Source organism: Oncorhynchus mykiss, chromosome 18 (assembly GCF_013265735.2).
Source record: "Oncorhynchus mykiss isolate Arlee chromosome 18, USDA_OmykA_1.1, whole genome shotgun sequence".
Classification (NCBI taxonomy): Eukaryota; Metazoa; Chordata; class Actinopteri; order Salmoniformes; family Salmonidae; genus Oncorhynchus; species Oncorhynchus mykiss.
Window position 1 is genome coordinate 23,150,899 of NC_048582.1, and position 15,300 is coordinate 23,166,198.

General features: G+C 44.3%; 1 protein-coding gene across 4 annotated transcripts in view; it reads right to left on the minus strand.

Annotated features, from left to right (window-relative positions):
• LOC110495841 (nck-associated protein 5-like) overlaps window positions 1-15,300 on the minus strand; it is a 159,898-nt gene that overhangs the window by 142,352 nt on the left and 2,246 nt on the right. For all 4 annotated transcript variants that reach the window (XM_036952282.1, XM_036952280.1, XM_036952279.1 and 1 more), the window contains exon 2: window positions 10,210-10,318. In XM_036952282.1, the coding sequence (XP_036808177.1) occupies window positions 10,210-10,318 (109 nt within the window). The remainder of the gene's footprint in view (window positions 1-10,209; window positions 10,319-15,300) is intronic.

Genomic DNA, 15,300 nt, shown 5'->3' on the forward strand with positions numbered 1-15,300 from the left:
CCAGAGGGTAGTTTCATTAAGTCTCAGGGGCTAGACGAATCTCATTAAGGTCGGAAAACTAGACGAGTGGCCAGTAGCACCATCAAAACCACCTCGGTAGGGATTAAACCGGTTTCATGAGCAAACAGGGGGCCGAGCGCCCGACTACTCTTACCCACAGGATAAGGTGAATATGGAGGATACCACTGAGATGGAACTCAGCTCGGGGGAATCGTGATCCCACATCCAAGGCTGTAATCATTTGTCTCTAGCCCCATCAGAGCCAACTCCACCAAGGCAGTTCCCATGAGACTGTAGCCAGGACTCCAAATCCCCATTATGTAAAACTATCACATGCTCCCTGATCACTGTTGAGGCCCTTAGCTCCACCAGGTGCTAAAGGAATAGGTCATAGGTTAAACCCTGATCACTTCTCTCCGTTATGATTATTTGACACATGTCCTGTGAACCCTAAGCCACCTTCAAACAGTGTGTGGACTGTGGGGACATCCCCTTTAGAGTTATACATGCTGTTATACCATAGTCTAGCGAGAGAACCGACCTCTGACCACAGTGGCTCGTCACTGCACTTCTACACTGTTATAACTCTCAGTTAGACACAGTCGTTTGAGCCATAAGATGTGATATCAAACTTCCCCATTGGACTGCATAGTAATGTAAGAGTCCAATCACCTTAACAAGCATGTCTACCCCCGTACACAGTACTTGCTACCCTGCACCATGTTTTATGTATGTCTCTACTTGGCACTGTGGTAGCTGACTGTAATATGGCTATGGTGAGAGAGAAAAAAGCCTTACCAACCCGACTCCATGCTGGCTTATCTTCCAATTCATTTGCACTTAAATGACGCATAAACCGAACTAATTTGTCTGTTTTGGAGATATGTTCCCTTATCTGGCTTGTTTTATTGCTCTGTCTCCAGCCAATGTGGAGTAGGCCTATGAAACAACACATAGGCTCTGGATAACAACAATGGAACAAAACGAGCATATAAAATATATTATATGAGGAAAGGCTACCCAGAACCAGGAGCCTGACAGCTACCTAGAAACCAGATGTGGGTTTCGGATAGTATTTGTAACCTTTCAAATACTTCATCTGCGCTTGACTGAGCTTGCCCGGTGCACATTGAACCAATGGAATAGGACCAAAAGTGCAAGGTGCAAACCCTGCCCAAATGGCACTCCGGAAAGGCTCAATCAAACATTCAAAGAAAACAAATACTATATGAACCCAGCTCTGCCCAGAAACACAACACAGAGACAAACAGGAAAGCACTCCCACATGCTGTTTATTCAGCAACAATTCATAACTAACCAGTGAGTGTTTAATCAGTAACGTGGAACACTTGATTATTAACCCTCCACTTGGAGTATTTTCAATTTGCTTTTGCTTTTTTTTGTCAATTATCTCTAAGCATGAATGTATAGCTGCACGGATAAAATACCATTTTGTCAGGAAACAGGGAGAGGTTGCAGAAACAACGGTAATCTAAGCTGCTCACTCACTTACGGTTTAGGGTGTTGTTTCATGTCTGATTCATAAACACACCCATTCTTCTCTTGATGCCTGATGTCATGGCTGGAAAGACAGTTGCAAAATGTTGATACATTTCCCAGGATTCACAGTTTGCATTCCAACTAGGTTTTCCGGAAGCCCGGGATTTTGAAAAAGTTACTAGAATTGTGCAACTCAAATAGACAAAAACCTATATAATTTCACAAATGGACCCCCCCCCCCCCCATCCCCCCCAGCTTTGAAGGGCCAGTCTGCAGTTCAAACAACAACAACAAAGTGGTCACCCTAACCTGAGCAGGAACATGTATAAGTGACATCAAATGGATGTACCAATCGCAAATTGCCACTTTAATAATTTTAGGTCTAGCCCCATCCATGGTGCATGCATGGCTAACATGTACTAACATGTACTAACATGTACTATGAGAAGTGACAGGGCATGAGGGAGCAGCAGAATGACTCTGATGGAGCTGGATCCTGACCTATATTAGGGCTAATCGCTGGGCTGTGGGCAGGCAGAGGCGGCAGACACAGAAGGGCATCATTCAGATCTAATATACTGCATCACTGCATAATTGCATGACTAAGAGCAGTCTCATCTGCAGCAGGCAGACTTTAACATGATAAAAATACATATACACAGAGAGGCCACCCAGCAACACAGATCTCTTATGTAATGCAAGGCAGAGAATGCCCTAGTTAGGCTACAGCTCGCCCTACGCCCTTCCTTTAGAAAGATAACCCTGCATGGGGATATTAAATATAAAAACAAAACTGACTTCCTGTATAAAGTATATTGGAGTTAATTGGATCAATAAAGCCAGATATCTTCTCACATACACAACCGGTCAAAAGTTGTAGAACACCCAGTCATTCAAGGGTTTTTCTTGATTTTTACTATTTTCTACATTGTAGAATAATAGTGAAGACGTAACTATGAAATAACACATATGGAATCATGTAGTAAACAAATAAGGAGTTCCCACATATGCTGAGCACTTGTTGGCTGCTTTTCCTTCACTCTGCGGTCCGACTCATCCCAAACCATCTCAATTTGGTTGAGGTTGTGGGATTGTGGAGGCCAGGTCATCTGATGCAGCACTCCATCACTCTCCTTCTTGGTCAAATTGCCCTTACACAGCCTGAAGGTGTGTTGGGTCATTGTCCTGTTGAAAAACAAATGATAGTCCCACTAAGCCCAACCCAGATGGGATGGTGTATTGCTGCAGAATGCTGTGGTAGCTCATGCTGGTTAAGTGTGCCTTGAATTCTAAATAAATCACAAACAGTGTCACCAGCAATGAACCCCCACACCATAACACCTCCTCCTCCATGCTTTACGGTGGGAAATACACATGCGGAGATCATCCGTTCACCCACACAAAGACAGCGGTTGGAACCAAAAATCTCCAATTTGGACTCCAGACCAAAGGACAAATGTCCACCAGTCTAATATCCATTACTTATGTTTCTTGGACCAAGCAAGTCTCTTATTATTATTAGTGTCCTTTAGTAGTGGTTTCTTTGCAGCAAATTGACAATGAAGGCCTGATTCACACAGTTTCCTCTGAACAGTTGATGTTGAGATGTGTCTGATACTTGAACTCTGTGAAGCATTTATTTGGGCTGCAATTTCTGAGGCTGATGAACTTATCCTCTGCAGCAGAGGTAACTCTGGGTCTTCCATTCCTGTGGCGGTCCTCATGAGAGACAGTTTCATCATAGCGCTTGATGTTTTTTGCGAATGCACTTTCAAACTTTCAAAGTTCTTGAAATGTTTCATATTGACTGACCTTCATGTCTTAAAGTAATGATGGACTGTCGTTTCTCTTTGCTTATTTGAGCTGTTCTTGCCAAAATATTGGCTTGGTCTTTTACCAAATAGGGCTATCTTCTATATACCCTCCTATCTTGTCACAACACAACTGATTGGCTCAAAGGCAAACCTGTTAATTATATAGGTTTTTTATGTCTTCACAATTACCTCATGAAGCTAGTTGAGAGAATGCCAAGAGTGTGCAAAGCTGTCATTAAGGCAAAGGGTGGCTATTTGAAGAATCTCAAATATAAAACACTTTTTTGGTTACTACATGATTCCATATGTGTTATTTCATAGTTTTGATGTCTTCACTATTATTCTACAATGTATAAAATATTTAAAATAAAGAAAAACCCTTAAGTAGGTGTTCTAAATCTTTTGACCAGTAGTGTATGTACAGTAGGTACTATTCCACATTAAAATAACATCAAATTGATCAGAAATACAGTGTAGACACTGTTAATGTTGTAAATGACTGTTGTAGCTGGAACCGGCTGATTTTTTTATGGAATATCTACATAGGCGTACAGAGGCCCATTTTTAGCAACCATCACTCCTGTGTTCCAATGGCACGTTGCTTATCATTTATCAGTTTATAATTTTAAAAGGCTAATTGATAATTAGAAAGTTATTATTATAAGATATTAATAAACCAATTTGGCACATTTGGGCAGTCTTGACACAAAATGTTAAACAGAAATTCAATGGTTCATTGGATCAGTCTAAAACTTTGCACATACACGGATGCCATCTAGTGGCCAAAATCTAAATTGCAACTGGGCTGGAATAATACATTATGGCATTTCTCTTGCATTTCAAAGATGATTGCACAAAAAAAATACAAAAAAAGTTGTTGTTTTTTCCTTTGTATTATATTTTATCAGATCTAATGTGTTATATTTTCCTACATTCCTTTCACATTTCCACAAACTTCAAAGTGTTTCCTTTCAAATTGTATCAAGAATATGCACATCCTTGCTTCAGGGCCTGAGCTACAGGCAGTTAGATTTGGGTCTGTTATTTTAGGCGAAAATTGGAGAAAAAAAAGTGGTGGATCCTTTTTACAAACATTGTCAAAATAATTTACATATCCCAACAAACGGAGCCGACAAATGTAATGCTTTCAAATCTACTGGCAGACAATGTGTTGAACAATTACACAAAATCCCTGTGTTCATAGATTCATAGACCCATTGTCTAACCGGTGACCAGATACAGGTACATTCTGATTCGAGCTGGAAACTGGAACATGAATGCTGGGCCTGTCGCCAGACGGAATGTCAGAAATGGCCTTTCTTGTTTTCACAGATGCCTGGGAAAATAAATGTATCGGGAGGCTCATATCCTCTCAGGAAAGGGAGTGTTTACAGGCTTTAGTGAGTTTCTCTGCCAGGGCCACGAGGGCTCTGGAACCCTGGCTGTGATCATCCACATCCCTCCTCACCAGGGCAGGCCAGAGCCAGACATGTTCCACCATAGTGCCCCCGTTCCTGGGTAACAACTCAGCCCACTGGCCCCATTTTGTCACTAGCTCCACACGAGCCCTGTACTAATGCTACAGGGCTCCTTCTGCTCCTCTCCTAGGGCAACGAAACCCCATTCTGTCCCTATATACTCCAGCTGGTATAAGAACTGTCGGTAACACTTTCTAAGTCACCAATATCTATAATGCATTACAAACCCTCACAATGAGTTATAATGCAGTGTCAATTTTGAGATGTACACACATAATAGCTGATATTGGACTATAGACAACCCATGTTAGTGTTACGGAAATGTCTAGGAACTAGTATGGTAGATGACTCGATTGTGCCTATAAGTTTACCAGTCTTAATAGTCATAATAAGATTCATTCTCCATGTGTACACTATAAAACAGGCGCATCTAGCTCAAGCTGTCCCTTGAGAGAGAAAGCGACAATGCATGCATGGGTAAATGAACAGACAAATATTGTTGAATAGTACGGCGTGTGGTTAATGTGGCCCAGTATCCGCCTGGACAGTGAACCAGGCCAACACGTGTCTAATGAAAGCAATAAACACCATATCACCAAATCTTCAAACGGTAATTGCACCGCCTGCTATCACATAGGGTGTCATAAACAAGGCGCAATAATCAGGCACGTGATGTCCCGCTGAAGTGATTTGAGGATATGATCATATGATGATGACTGAAAGTGAAACACTTTTCAGTATAATTTCATGACCACCATTTAATCAACATCTTAGATGAGAATTGGAGACTTTTTGATTTCCTTCTCTCATGAAAATGACTTAAAACCAATCATTTCCACGTCACATAAACTCGGCAAAAAAAGACGTCCTCTCACTGTCAACTGCGTTCATTTTCAGCAAACTTAACATGTGTAAATATTTGTATGAACATAACAAGATTCAACAACTGAGACATGAACTGAACAAGTTCCACAGACATGTGACTAACAGAAATGGAATAATGTGTCCCTGAACAAAGGGGGGTCAAAGTCAAAAGTATCAGCTGCATTAAGTACTGCAGTGCATCTCCTCCTCATGGACTGCACCAGATTTGACAGTTCTTGCTGCGAGATGTTACCCGACTCTTCCACCAAGGCAGGGAACCTGCAAGTTCCCAGATATTTCTGGGGGGAATGGCCCTAACCCTCACCCTCCGATCCAACAGGTCCCAGATGTGCTCAATGGGCTTGAGATCCGTGCTCTTCGCTGGCCATGGCAGAACACTGACATTCCTGTCTTGCAGGAAATCCTGCACAGAACGAGCAGTATGGCTGGTGGCATTGTCATGCTGGAGGGTCATGTCAGGATGAGTCTGCAGGAAGGGTACCACATGAGAGAGAATCGCAACTCGTCAGTGAAGAGCACTTTTTGCCAGTCCTGTCTGGTCCAGCGACGGTGGGTTTGTGCCCATAGGCCACGTTGTTACTGGTGATGTCTGGTGAGGACCTGCCTTACTACAACAGGCCTACAAGCCCTCAGTCCAGCCTCTTTCAGACTATTGCAGACAGTCTGAGCATGGTGTAACACGGGCAGTTGCTGTTGCCATCCTGTACCTGTCCCGCAGGTGTGATGTTTGGATGTACCGATCCTGTGCAGGTGTTGTTACACGTGGTCTGCCACTGCGAGGACAATCAGCTGTCCGTCCTGTCTCCCTGTAGCGCTGTCTTAGGCGTCTCGCAGTACGGACATTGCAATTTATTGCCCTGGCCACATCTGCAGGTCTCATGCCTCCTTACAGCATGCCTAAGGCACGTTCACGCAGATGAGCAGGGACCCTGAGCATATTTCTTTTGGTGTTTTTCAGAGTCAGTAGAAAGGCCTCTTTTAGTGTCCTAAGTTTTCATAACTGTGACCCTAATTGCCTACCGTCTGTAAGCTGTTAGTGTCTTAACGACTGTTCCACAGGTGCCTGTTCATTCATTGTTTATGGTTCATTGAACAAGCATGGGAAACCGTGTTTAAACCCTTTACAATGAAGACCTGTGAAGTTATTTAGGATTTCTACGAATTATCTTTGCAAGACAGGGTCCTGAAAAAGGGACGTTTCTTTTTTTGCTGAGTTTATTTCTGATACACATCAACCTCGTTCCCACTAGGGAGGGTGTCCAATCAAAAACGCATATTTTGACCAATGGGTAAAATATATTCTGTAGGTATTCCTCTAAGAAAACCAAACCTCATAACCTCATAACCAAACCTCATATCTCTATCGTAATCTGTTCAAAAGTTATTTTAGTTTATACCCTTGTAGGATGGCCAAGATTAGGGTAACTAAATCAATAGAGGCCAGAGACTAAAAGTGGAGAAAAATCCGCAAAATAACAGTAGGTCAGCTAGGCTGGATGCTGTGAGAGAATGAAGGCAAACTGACAGGCTCACTGTTGAACTCTCATCTTTCTTCCTGAATCCGAAGGACATAAAACAATATAGAGGTAAGATAGATATCAATTTTGAGACATGACATGTGGTATTTTCATATTATAGTGTATGGCTTTTCATATTAATGGGAAATTCCTGTTCTTTTTTAAAAAAAAGATTTCTCAGAAAAACAAGCGTATCTCCGTGTAATGTCAACGGAGCACTGAGCATACCGCAAGCTTTTTCATTTTAATTTGATTTCATTCGCCTCGTGCGAAACAACTCTGCGGGAGACCACCGCCACGCGTCGCTGTGAGAAGCGGCACCGCTCTGACAACAAGAGTTCGTTGCTCATTGCCGGATGCATCCGACATTTTGGATGTAATGTTGATGATATACTAAAGAAAGACCTCACTGAATGATTCAGAACATGAAGAATATCCTGGTCAAATGTATTTTATAACGTAAGGAAGTGAAATTTCATAGCCAAAGCGTGTTTTCCCCCACTCTGGGCAGAGTGTGTGGACACCCTACACTAGGGCTAAACCAAGCCAAGCTAAGGCAGGTTGTACTGTGCTGGCCTGGTTAAACATCCACCATAGTTGCTGGAACCATGCTGGAGAGAACAACGTGAAAACAAAAATCAGAACGGGAAGGCCATAATCGAGACCTACCACCACAGACAGGCGTGCTTGTACTTGACATTCCAAAGGAGCACTTAATACTAGGTTCACCTTGAGTTAACCCTGACAAAAACAAGTTTCCACTCTCCAGTCTTGTGTGTCGCTCTAGACACCGGGGGATAGATAAGCCTGTCAATCACGTCGACACAAACACAGCCAGATGAGGCTGCTTTATCTCAAACCGTCTGACAGGGTATGTTTAGTGTACCAGACTTGGGTTCAAAGCCAAATAGTAGCTGTTTTGTTTAGCTGCACTTGATTGAGTTAACCCCAATGGAGTAGTCCCAAAAGTGCAACTGCAAATCCCGTCCATCTGGCACAATGGGCACAAGCTTAATCAAACCCAGGTCTGGTTTGTACTTTTCTCTAACCTGTGTGAGTTGTAGTGAAGGAGAGAGAAAGAGACGTATACACAGAGACAGAGACACAGAGAGAGACGGAGACACAGAGAGAAAAAGAGACACAGTTAGAGACGGAGACAGAGAGAGAGACGGAGACAGAGAGAGAGGTGGAGACATAGAGAGAGACGGAGACACAGAGAGAGACAGAGATGGAGACAGAAAGAGACCGAGACACAGAGAGAGACCGAGACACAGAGAGAGACAGAGATGGAGACAGAGACACAGAGAGAGACAGAGATGGAGACAGAGACACAGAGAGAGACAAAGACAGAGAGAGACAGAGACGGAGACAGAGAGAGATGGAGACACAAAGAGAGACCGAGACATAGAGAGAGACGGAGACACAGAGAGAGACAGAGATGGAGATGGTGACACAGAGAGAGAGACGGAGACACAGAGAGAGAGAGACGGAGGCACAGAGAGAGACGGAGACACAGAGTGAGACGGAGACACAAAGAGAGATGGAGATGGAGACACAGAGAGAAATGGCGACACAGAGAGATGAAGATAGAGAGAGATGGAGACACAGAGAGACCGAGACACAGAGAGAGACAGAGACACATAAAGGGACATAGAGAGAGGAAGACACAGAGAGAGACATAGAGAGAGGGAGACAGAGAGAGACAGACACAGAGAGAGACAGAGACACAGAGAGAGAGAGACACGTAAAGGGACATAGAGAGAGAGACAGAGAAAGACACAGAGAGAGACAAAGACCTGCACCCCCGCACATTGACTCGGTACCGGTACCCCTCTGTACATAGCCTCGTTATTGATATTTTATTGTGTCGGTACCGGCACCGAGTCAATGTGTGGGGATACAGGCCTCTGTCTCCCTCTGTGTCTCTGTCTCTCTCTGTGTCTGTCTCTCTCTGTGTCTGTCTCTCTCTATGTCTCTCTTTGTGTCTCCCTCTCTCTGTGTCTCCCTCTCTCTATGTCTCTCTCTATGTCTCCCTCTCTCTGTCTCTCTCTATGTCTCTCTCTATGTCTCCCTCTCTCTATGTCCCTTTCTGTGTCTCTGTCTCTCTCTGTGTCTCTGTCTGTGACTCTTTCTCGCTATGTCCGTTTATATACAGTGCCCTGCGAAAGTATTCGCAAGAGACTTGATTACACACAGGTGGATTGTATTTATCATCATTAGTCATTTAGGTCAACATTGGATCATTCAGAGATCCTCACTGAACTTCTGGAGAGAGTTTGCTGCACTGAAAGTAAAGGGGCTGAATAATTTTGCACGCCCAATTTTTCAGTTTTTGATTTGTTAAAAAAGTTTGAAATATCCAATAAATGTCGTTCCACTTCATGATTGTGTCCCACTTGTTGTTGATTCTTCACAAAAAAATACAGTTTTATATCTTTATGTTTGAAGCCTGAAATGTGGCAAAAGGTCACAAAGTTCAAGGGGGCCGAATACTTTCGCAAGGCACTGTATATATATATATATATATATACATACACATTATTATAATTTTTAAATTGTTTTATTTTTGTTTATTTAGTAAATATTTTTATTTACTATTTATTTATTTATTTATTTCTATTTCTTGAACTGCATTGTTGGTTAAGGGCTTGTAAGTAAGCATTGCACAGTAAGGTCTACAGCTGTTGTATTCGGCGCATGTGACAAATAACATTTTATTTGATTTGACACAGAGAGAGACAGAAAGAGCGAGACATAGAGACAGAAAGAGCGAGACATAGAGAGAGCGAGACAGACAGAGAGACACACAGAGAGCGAGACAGAGAAATACACACAGAGAGAGAGAGAGAGAGATAGAGAGAGAGAGAGAGAGAAAGAGCGATACAGACACAGAGAGAGACAGAGACACAGAGAGAGACTGGCACAGAGAGAGACAGAGACACAGAGACACAGAGAGAGACAGAGACACAGAGAGAGACAGACACAGAGAGAGAGGAGCTTGCCCCTTTGACTTACCACCAAGCTGCTGTCCAGCGACAGTCGCTTTAGCTGCTCCCTCCTCTCCAGGTGTCCGTTCATGGTCCTCCTCTTCCGCTGCGGCCCACCGCCACGGCCATGGGAGCCACTGTGGGAGGGGAGGGGTGGGGAGAAGCCAAAGATCACTCTTTTGTACAGGCGAGAAACTATCCTTGGTTCTCCCAGTTGTAGTTAGTAAAGCAATCGCCTTAATTGTTATAGAGCTCAGAGTCCATGTTATATTTGCGTCTTTGAAGCTGAGAAGGCGGCGACGTCGCTCTCGCTCGCTCTCCCTCTCTCTCTCCCTCTCTCCCCTCTCTCCCCCTCTCTCTCTCTCCCTCCCCTTTCCTGGCTTCTCACCCTCTCTCTCTCTTCTTCCTTACCACTTCTATCATTCTGTTTTTGTTGTGCTGCCCGCCTGCTCGCTCTGCTAACCTGATAGCAACCGGAAGTGTTGGAGAGAGGGAGAGGGAGAGCCTCACTCCACTGATCATCCCTGAGTTGATATGTTTTCTGTCCCCCTCCCTCCCTTCTCCTACTCCATGTTTTCATAGGCTTCTCCAAACAGAGCTGGGAACCAGCGCGACCGGGCCAATGGAGGCTAAGGGAGAAGATAAACACTTCACTTCACGCATACTACTCCTCTACAAAGAGCAGGCTCTGTGCCTCCGCTCAGCCCTGCCACAGAGTAAGCACACTACTTCCTAATCAGTGAAACGCCCGGGTCAAAGGTCGCACAGTGACCGCCAAGGGTCAGGCACCTTTTGTCATGACCGCTGTATAGTACGTCATGTATGGATTGTGTGTGTAATTACAGTATGTTACATATTCTAGGAGCCACTTCAAAAGAGAAAATCTCTTTGGGTACTGAATACAATTCATCTCTTTTAAGGCTAAATTATTCCATGTTTACTTGCCTTCGCAGATTGTCTTCTAACCACATCCCCTTGGTCCCAAGGCCCTCTGTCTCTGGCTTGTCTGTTCCACCCTGGCTGAGACCTCAAAGGCTTGACTACACCTGTCAGTCAGTATGCAGCTGACATCAAAATGCTACGCTACATCCACTGTCAATCTCTCAAACGTTTCAGTCAATACACTGCTAATATTCAGAGAGCATTTCAAACCCACACAAAAATTGTTCATCTAAAACCCAATTGACGACTCATTGCACTTACCCCAGCGCTGATAAAACTGGTTGAGATTACGTCATTGCAACCAGAAACGGGTTGAAATGAGGTCATTATGATGACATGTCAACCAGTCTTGCCGGTTTGGTCAGCCCATTCTTGCTGTTCTACATCTAAACGTTGAAGGAAAGGGCTCGATCAACGACAGGACAGGACGTCATGCAGGCTTACTCTGGTTATGCCACCACCAATGATCCTACATTCAGTAGTTTTGATGTCAATCAAACCTGGGTTTAAATACTATTTGAAATCATTTCAAATACTTTAGCGGGGTTCGATTGAGCTTGCCTGGCGCAACGGAACCAAAAGAATTGTCACAAAACTACAAAACCTGCCCCATCTGGCAGGCTAAAACAAATGCCCAAAGTATCTGAAAGTTTTCAAATAGTATGTGAACCCAGGTCTGATTCCTATGTGTGCCAGGACATTACGTCAGCTGTAATTCTCATTCCATGTTTAGATTACATTTCAGTTAGTGCCTTCTCTCTAAAGATTAGACTAGATGTAAAGCCCCCACGCTTCCTGCAGACGGCCAGATAGGGACTGTGGGTAATCGAGAGCAAATTATTCAAATGGATTTACGTTTGAACTTGACTGCCCTGACTCGAAAAACATAATAGATTAACCAGTCAAATGCAATGACACCGTTTCGCTTGAACGTAGGGTAAACTCTAACAGGGGAGTCAGACAAATAGAACCAGAGAACACCTTTACGCTGAGCGGTGAGAGCCTCTAATGAAGACGTGCAGCTTATGCCCAGTCTTCATTGAAATTAATTTGGGGGGGGGGGGGGGCAATTCCCGCTCTGCAAAAGTTACCCTTGTAGTGCAGCAGGTCTGTAAAGGTTGTGTAGAAACAGGTGGTCGATAGGAGGTCGTAAAGCTGAACCAAACACATTTGGAGTCAGATATGAGAATGGGGAAGGTAGTGAAAAGCGATAACGCACAAGGACAAGACTAATGGTTGAATAAAAGCAAATGACTCTCGGTCTTGGATCAACAGCTTCTGACATGGTCAAGTTCTGAGAAATATGTGCAACTGGCCGAAAACAAAAGAGAGAAAACGCACGAGGCAGGATGTCCGTCTGTAGACCAGTGTCCTACATCACCAGCCGAACGGTAAAAAAGACTACAATAACATGTGTCTGTCCAAGTGGCGGGATATGTCCCCACATGGAGCTCAGGGATATTATTTCATACATTTACAATGCCAAGGGTCGTGGGTTCGATTCCCGCTAGGGCCACCCATATGTAAAATGTATGCACGCACGACTGTAAGTCGCTTTGGATAAAAGTGTCTGCTAAATGGCATATATTATTATTAAGTGTATTATTATTATAATTGTATGTAACAGAGGTGGTTCAGTGAACATAAAATACACTTGTGTGATGAGTCACCTTTGCGGTGTGATTAGCAGAATTGGGATAGTCCCGAAGAATTGGTTATAGACTATAGCTCAGAGGGCTAACACAGTCCTGAGACCTGGGTTTGATACCCAGTCTATCCCATATGCTGTAGGGAAGGGAACAAGGGAACTCAGCAGCGTAAATAGGCCATAGAATACTAGGAACAGATTACGTCGGTGATGATCTCTGGCCCACGCTACCATCATAAAATACAATCCCACAGGGACCTCCCTATCCTCATCTCCTTATCTCGTCACACACAACAGCCCCTCCTTTCTCCAAATGATTTACACCAAACCCAATTACCACTGTGTAAAACCAGTCTTCTGTTAGGGGGGGGGGGGGGGGGGGGGGGGGGGGGGGGGCACAGAGAACAAAGAGAGACACACGTCTACGACCATATTACGCGCTCGTCCCAGCCAGTAAGACAGTAAGTCAGCCAGCCAGCAAGTCAGCCGGGTGGAATGGATGCAATCAAAGGTCCACGGACAATCCTGACATCTGGGAGTCTTTGTGTACACCCCTAATTAGATGCCAGGGTGGAGGTGGAGGCGGCTCTGAGGGTTATGGAGGGGGGAAACCACTCGTTTTTAACATCTGCTGAGGGAGAAACTAGGGAGGGGGATGCATTTGGGGTTGCACAGGGGTGGACTCGAGGGGAGGGAGGGAGGGAGGGAGGGAGGGAGGGAGGGAGGGAGGGAGGGAGGGAGGGAGGGAGGGAGGGAGGGAGGGAGGGAGGGAGGGAGGGAGGGAGGGAGGGAGGGAGGGAGGGATGGAGGGAGGGAGGGAGGGAGGGAGGGCTGGCTAGAGATAATGAGAAAGGAAAATAGCATTATGATCACTTACAAATGTAATATGGCATACATCAATTCCATTTTATTTGCACTGCGATTGGTTATTGCTCTGTGTATGCACTGATCCATCAACAGATGTAGGATCTTAATGTAATCATTGTTCTGTTGCTGAGAGTTTTCCTTCACGGGAGGAAATGCAAACTTGCAAGGTACTCGAAGTTGAAAAAGGCTTCCAAAGTTTGCAATTTCCACTTTAAAATTGTCAGACTTAATTTTCCCCAACGAACAATGTATCAACCCGCACACAAAATGTCCATCAATTCTAATCGACATAACTTCTGTTGCTGCAGGATTATTTTCCTGCTGTAGCAACCTGGCTCAAATTAAGATCCTGCATCTGCATGGTGTTCTGCTGTTGAATATCAGTAAATTATAATGTTGTTCATTCAGGTTCTATGTGTGGTGAATTTATGTTACCTGAAGTATCAGCTGATGAAATGTAACCCGTGTTTTCAATTCACAGACATGAAAAGGTGGAATAAATAACTAGATGCATGTGGATGATTTCTATCATTCGTTTATTCTTGATCAAATAATGAATGTCGCTCGTATCATGAATGCATTCTGATTAGAGAGCTGAAATTCACACTTCTCCTAAAAGCTCTCTACAGCTGTGCCTCACCTACAATCTAGCTGATTACTCACAGGAGGGAGTCCACTCTCCACCAGTATTGACAGTGCTGCCCTTTGTACCCATACAGTTAAACATTCACCCACTCATATTCCCATTTCAACACTAAGCAAAGAACCGTACACCAATAAGGACTCTTTATAGAGGGATAGTTCAAACAGGGACATCAATTGGTTGTTGTGGCTTGAACTTTAAACCCTAAATCTATTTCTATTGGAGGAAACAAACATTTTGGCTACAAATGATTACACCCACAATTCCCATTCCATGTTGATATTTCTTCTGAGCTGAATACAAGTGAACAGCTGATAAATGATTGGTGTTGTGTGTTGCCAGTTGAACATTATTGGTCATAACACATCACGAAACACAATGAGTGACTCAGTCGGCGAACATGTCTACTCGCCACCGTCTGGGCTCTCAGTGCCACGTAAATTCTCAGAGGCAGAAGGATTCCAAACATGCGTACTGTCGCATGAGTTCTCAATTCGCACTTTCGTCGATCACATAGTGCAATGAAAACAAGAGGAAAATGGACTCTCATGTCGAAAGAAAACCCCTATTGGCGAGGTAGTACGCCCCCCCCCCCCCCCCCCCCCACCCCCCCCCCCCCCCCCCCCCCCACACACACCCCCCAATGAGCTTGCCAGGAAGTGTCAGTCAGCCTGGGATGGATTGCGATGGTTGACATTGATTGGTGCACCGGCCCTTGCCCCGGGACCCTATTTATTTTGTCTGTGTGTTTGAATGGAGGAGGGCTATAAAGGAAAGGGGATCAGGCTGGAGCCCGGAACCACCCCCCAGCCAAGACTTCGTTTTGTGAATGATTCACCCAGATTGCTCAGGCAGGGTGCAGAATGAATGGGGAGGGTAATTATACATTGGAGATTTGAGAGAGAGGAGCATGTCTAGGCTACCTCCTAATTCCCAGATAGCTATTACTTTTCAATCATTGAGAGGTAGGGGGTAAGCATGATGTGAATGTGAGGGTATAGAAAGAGTGAGCTTGCCAG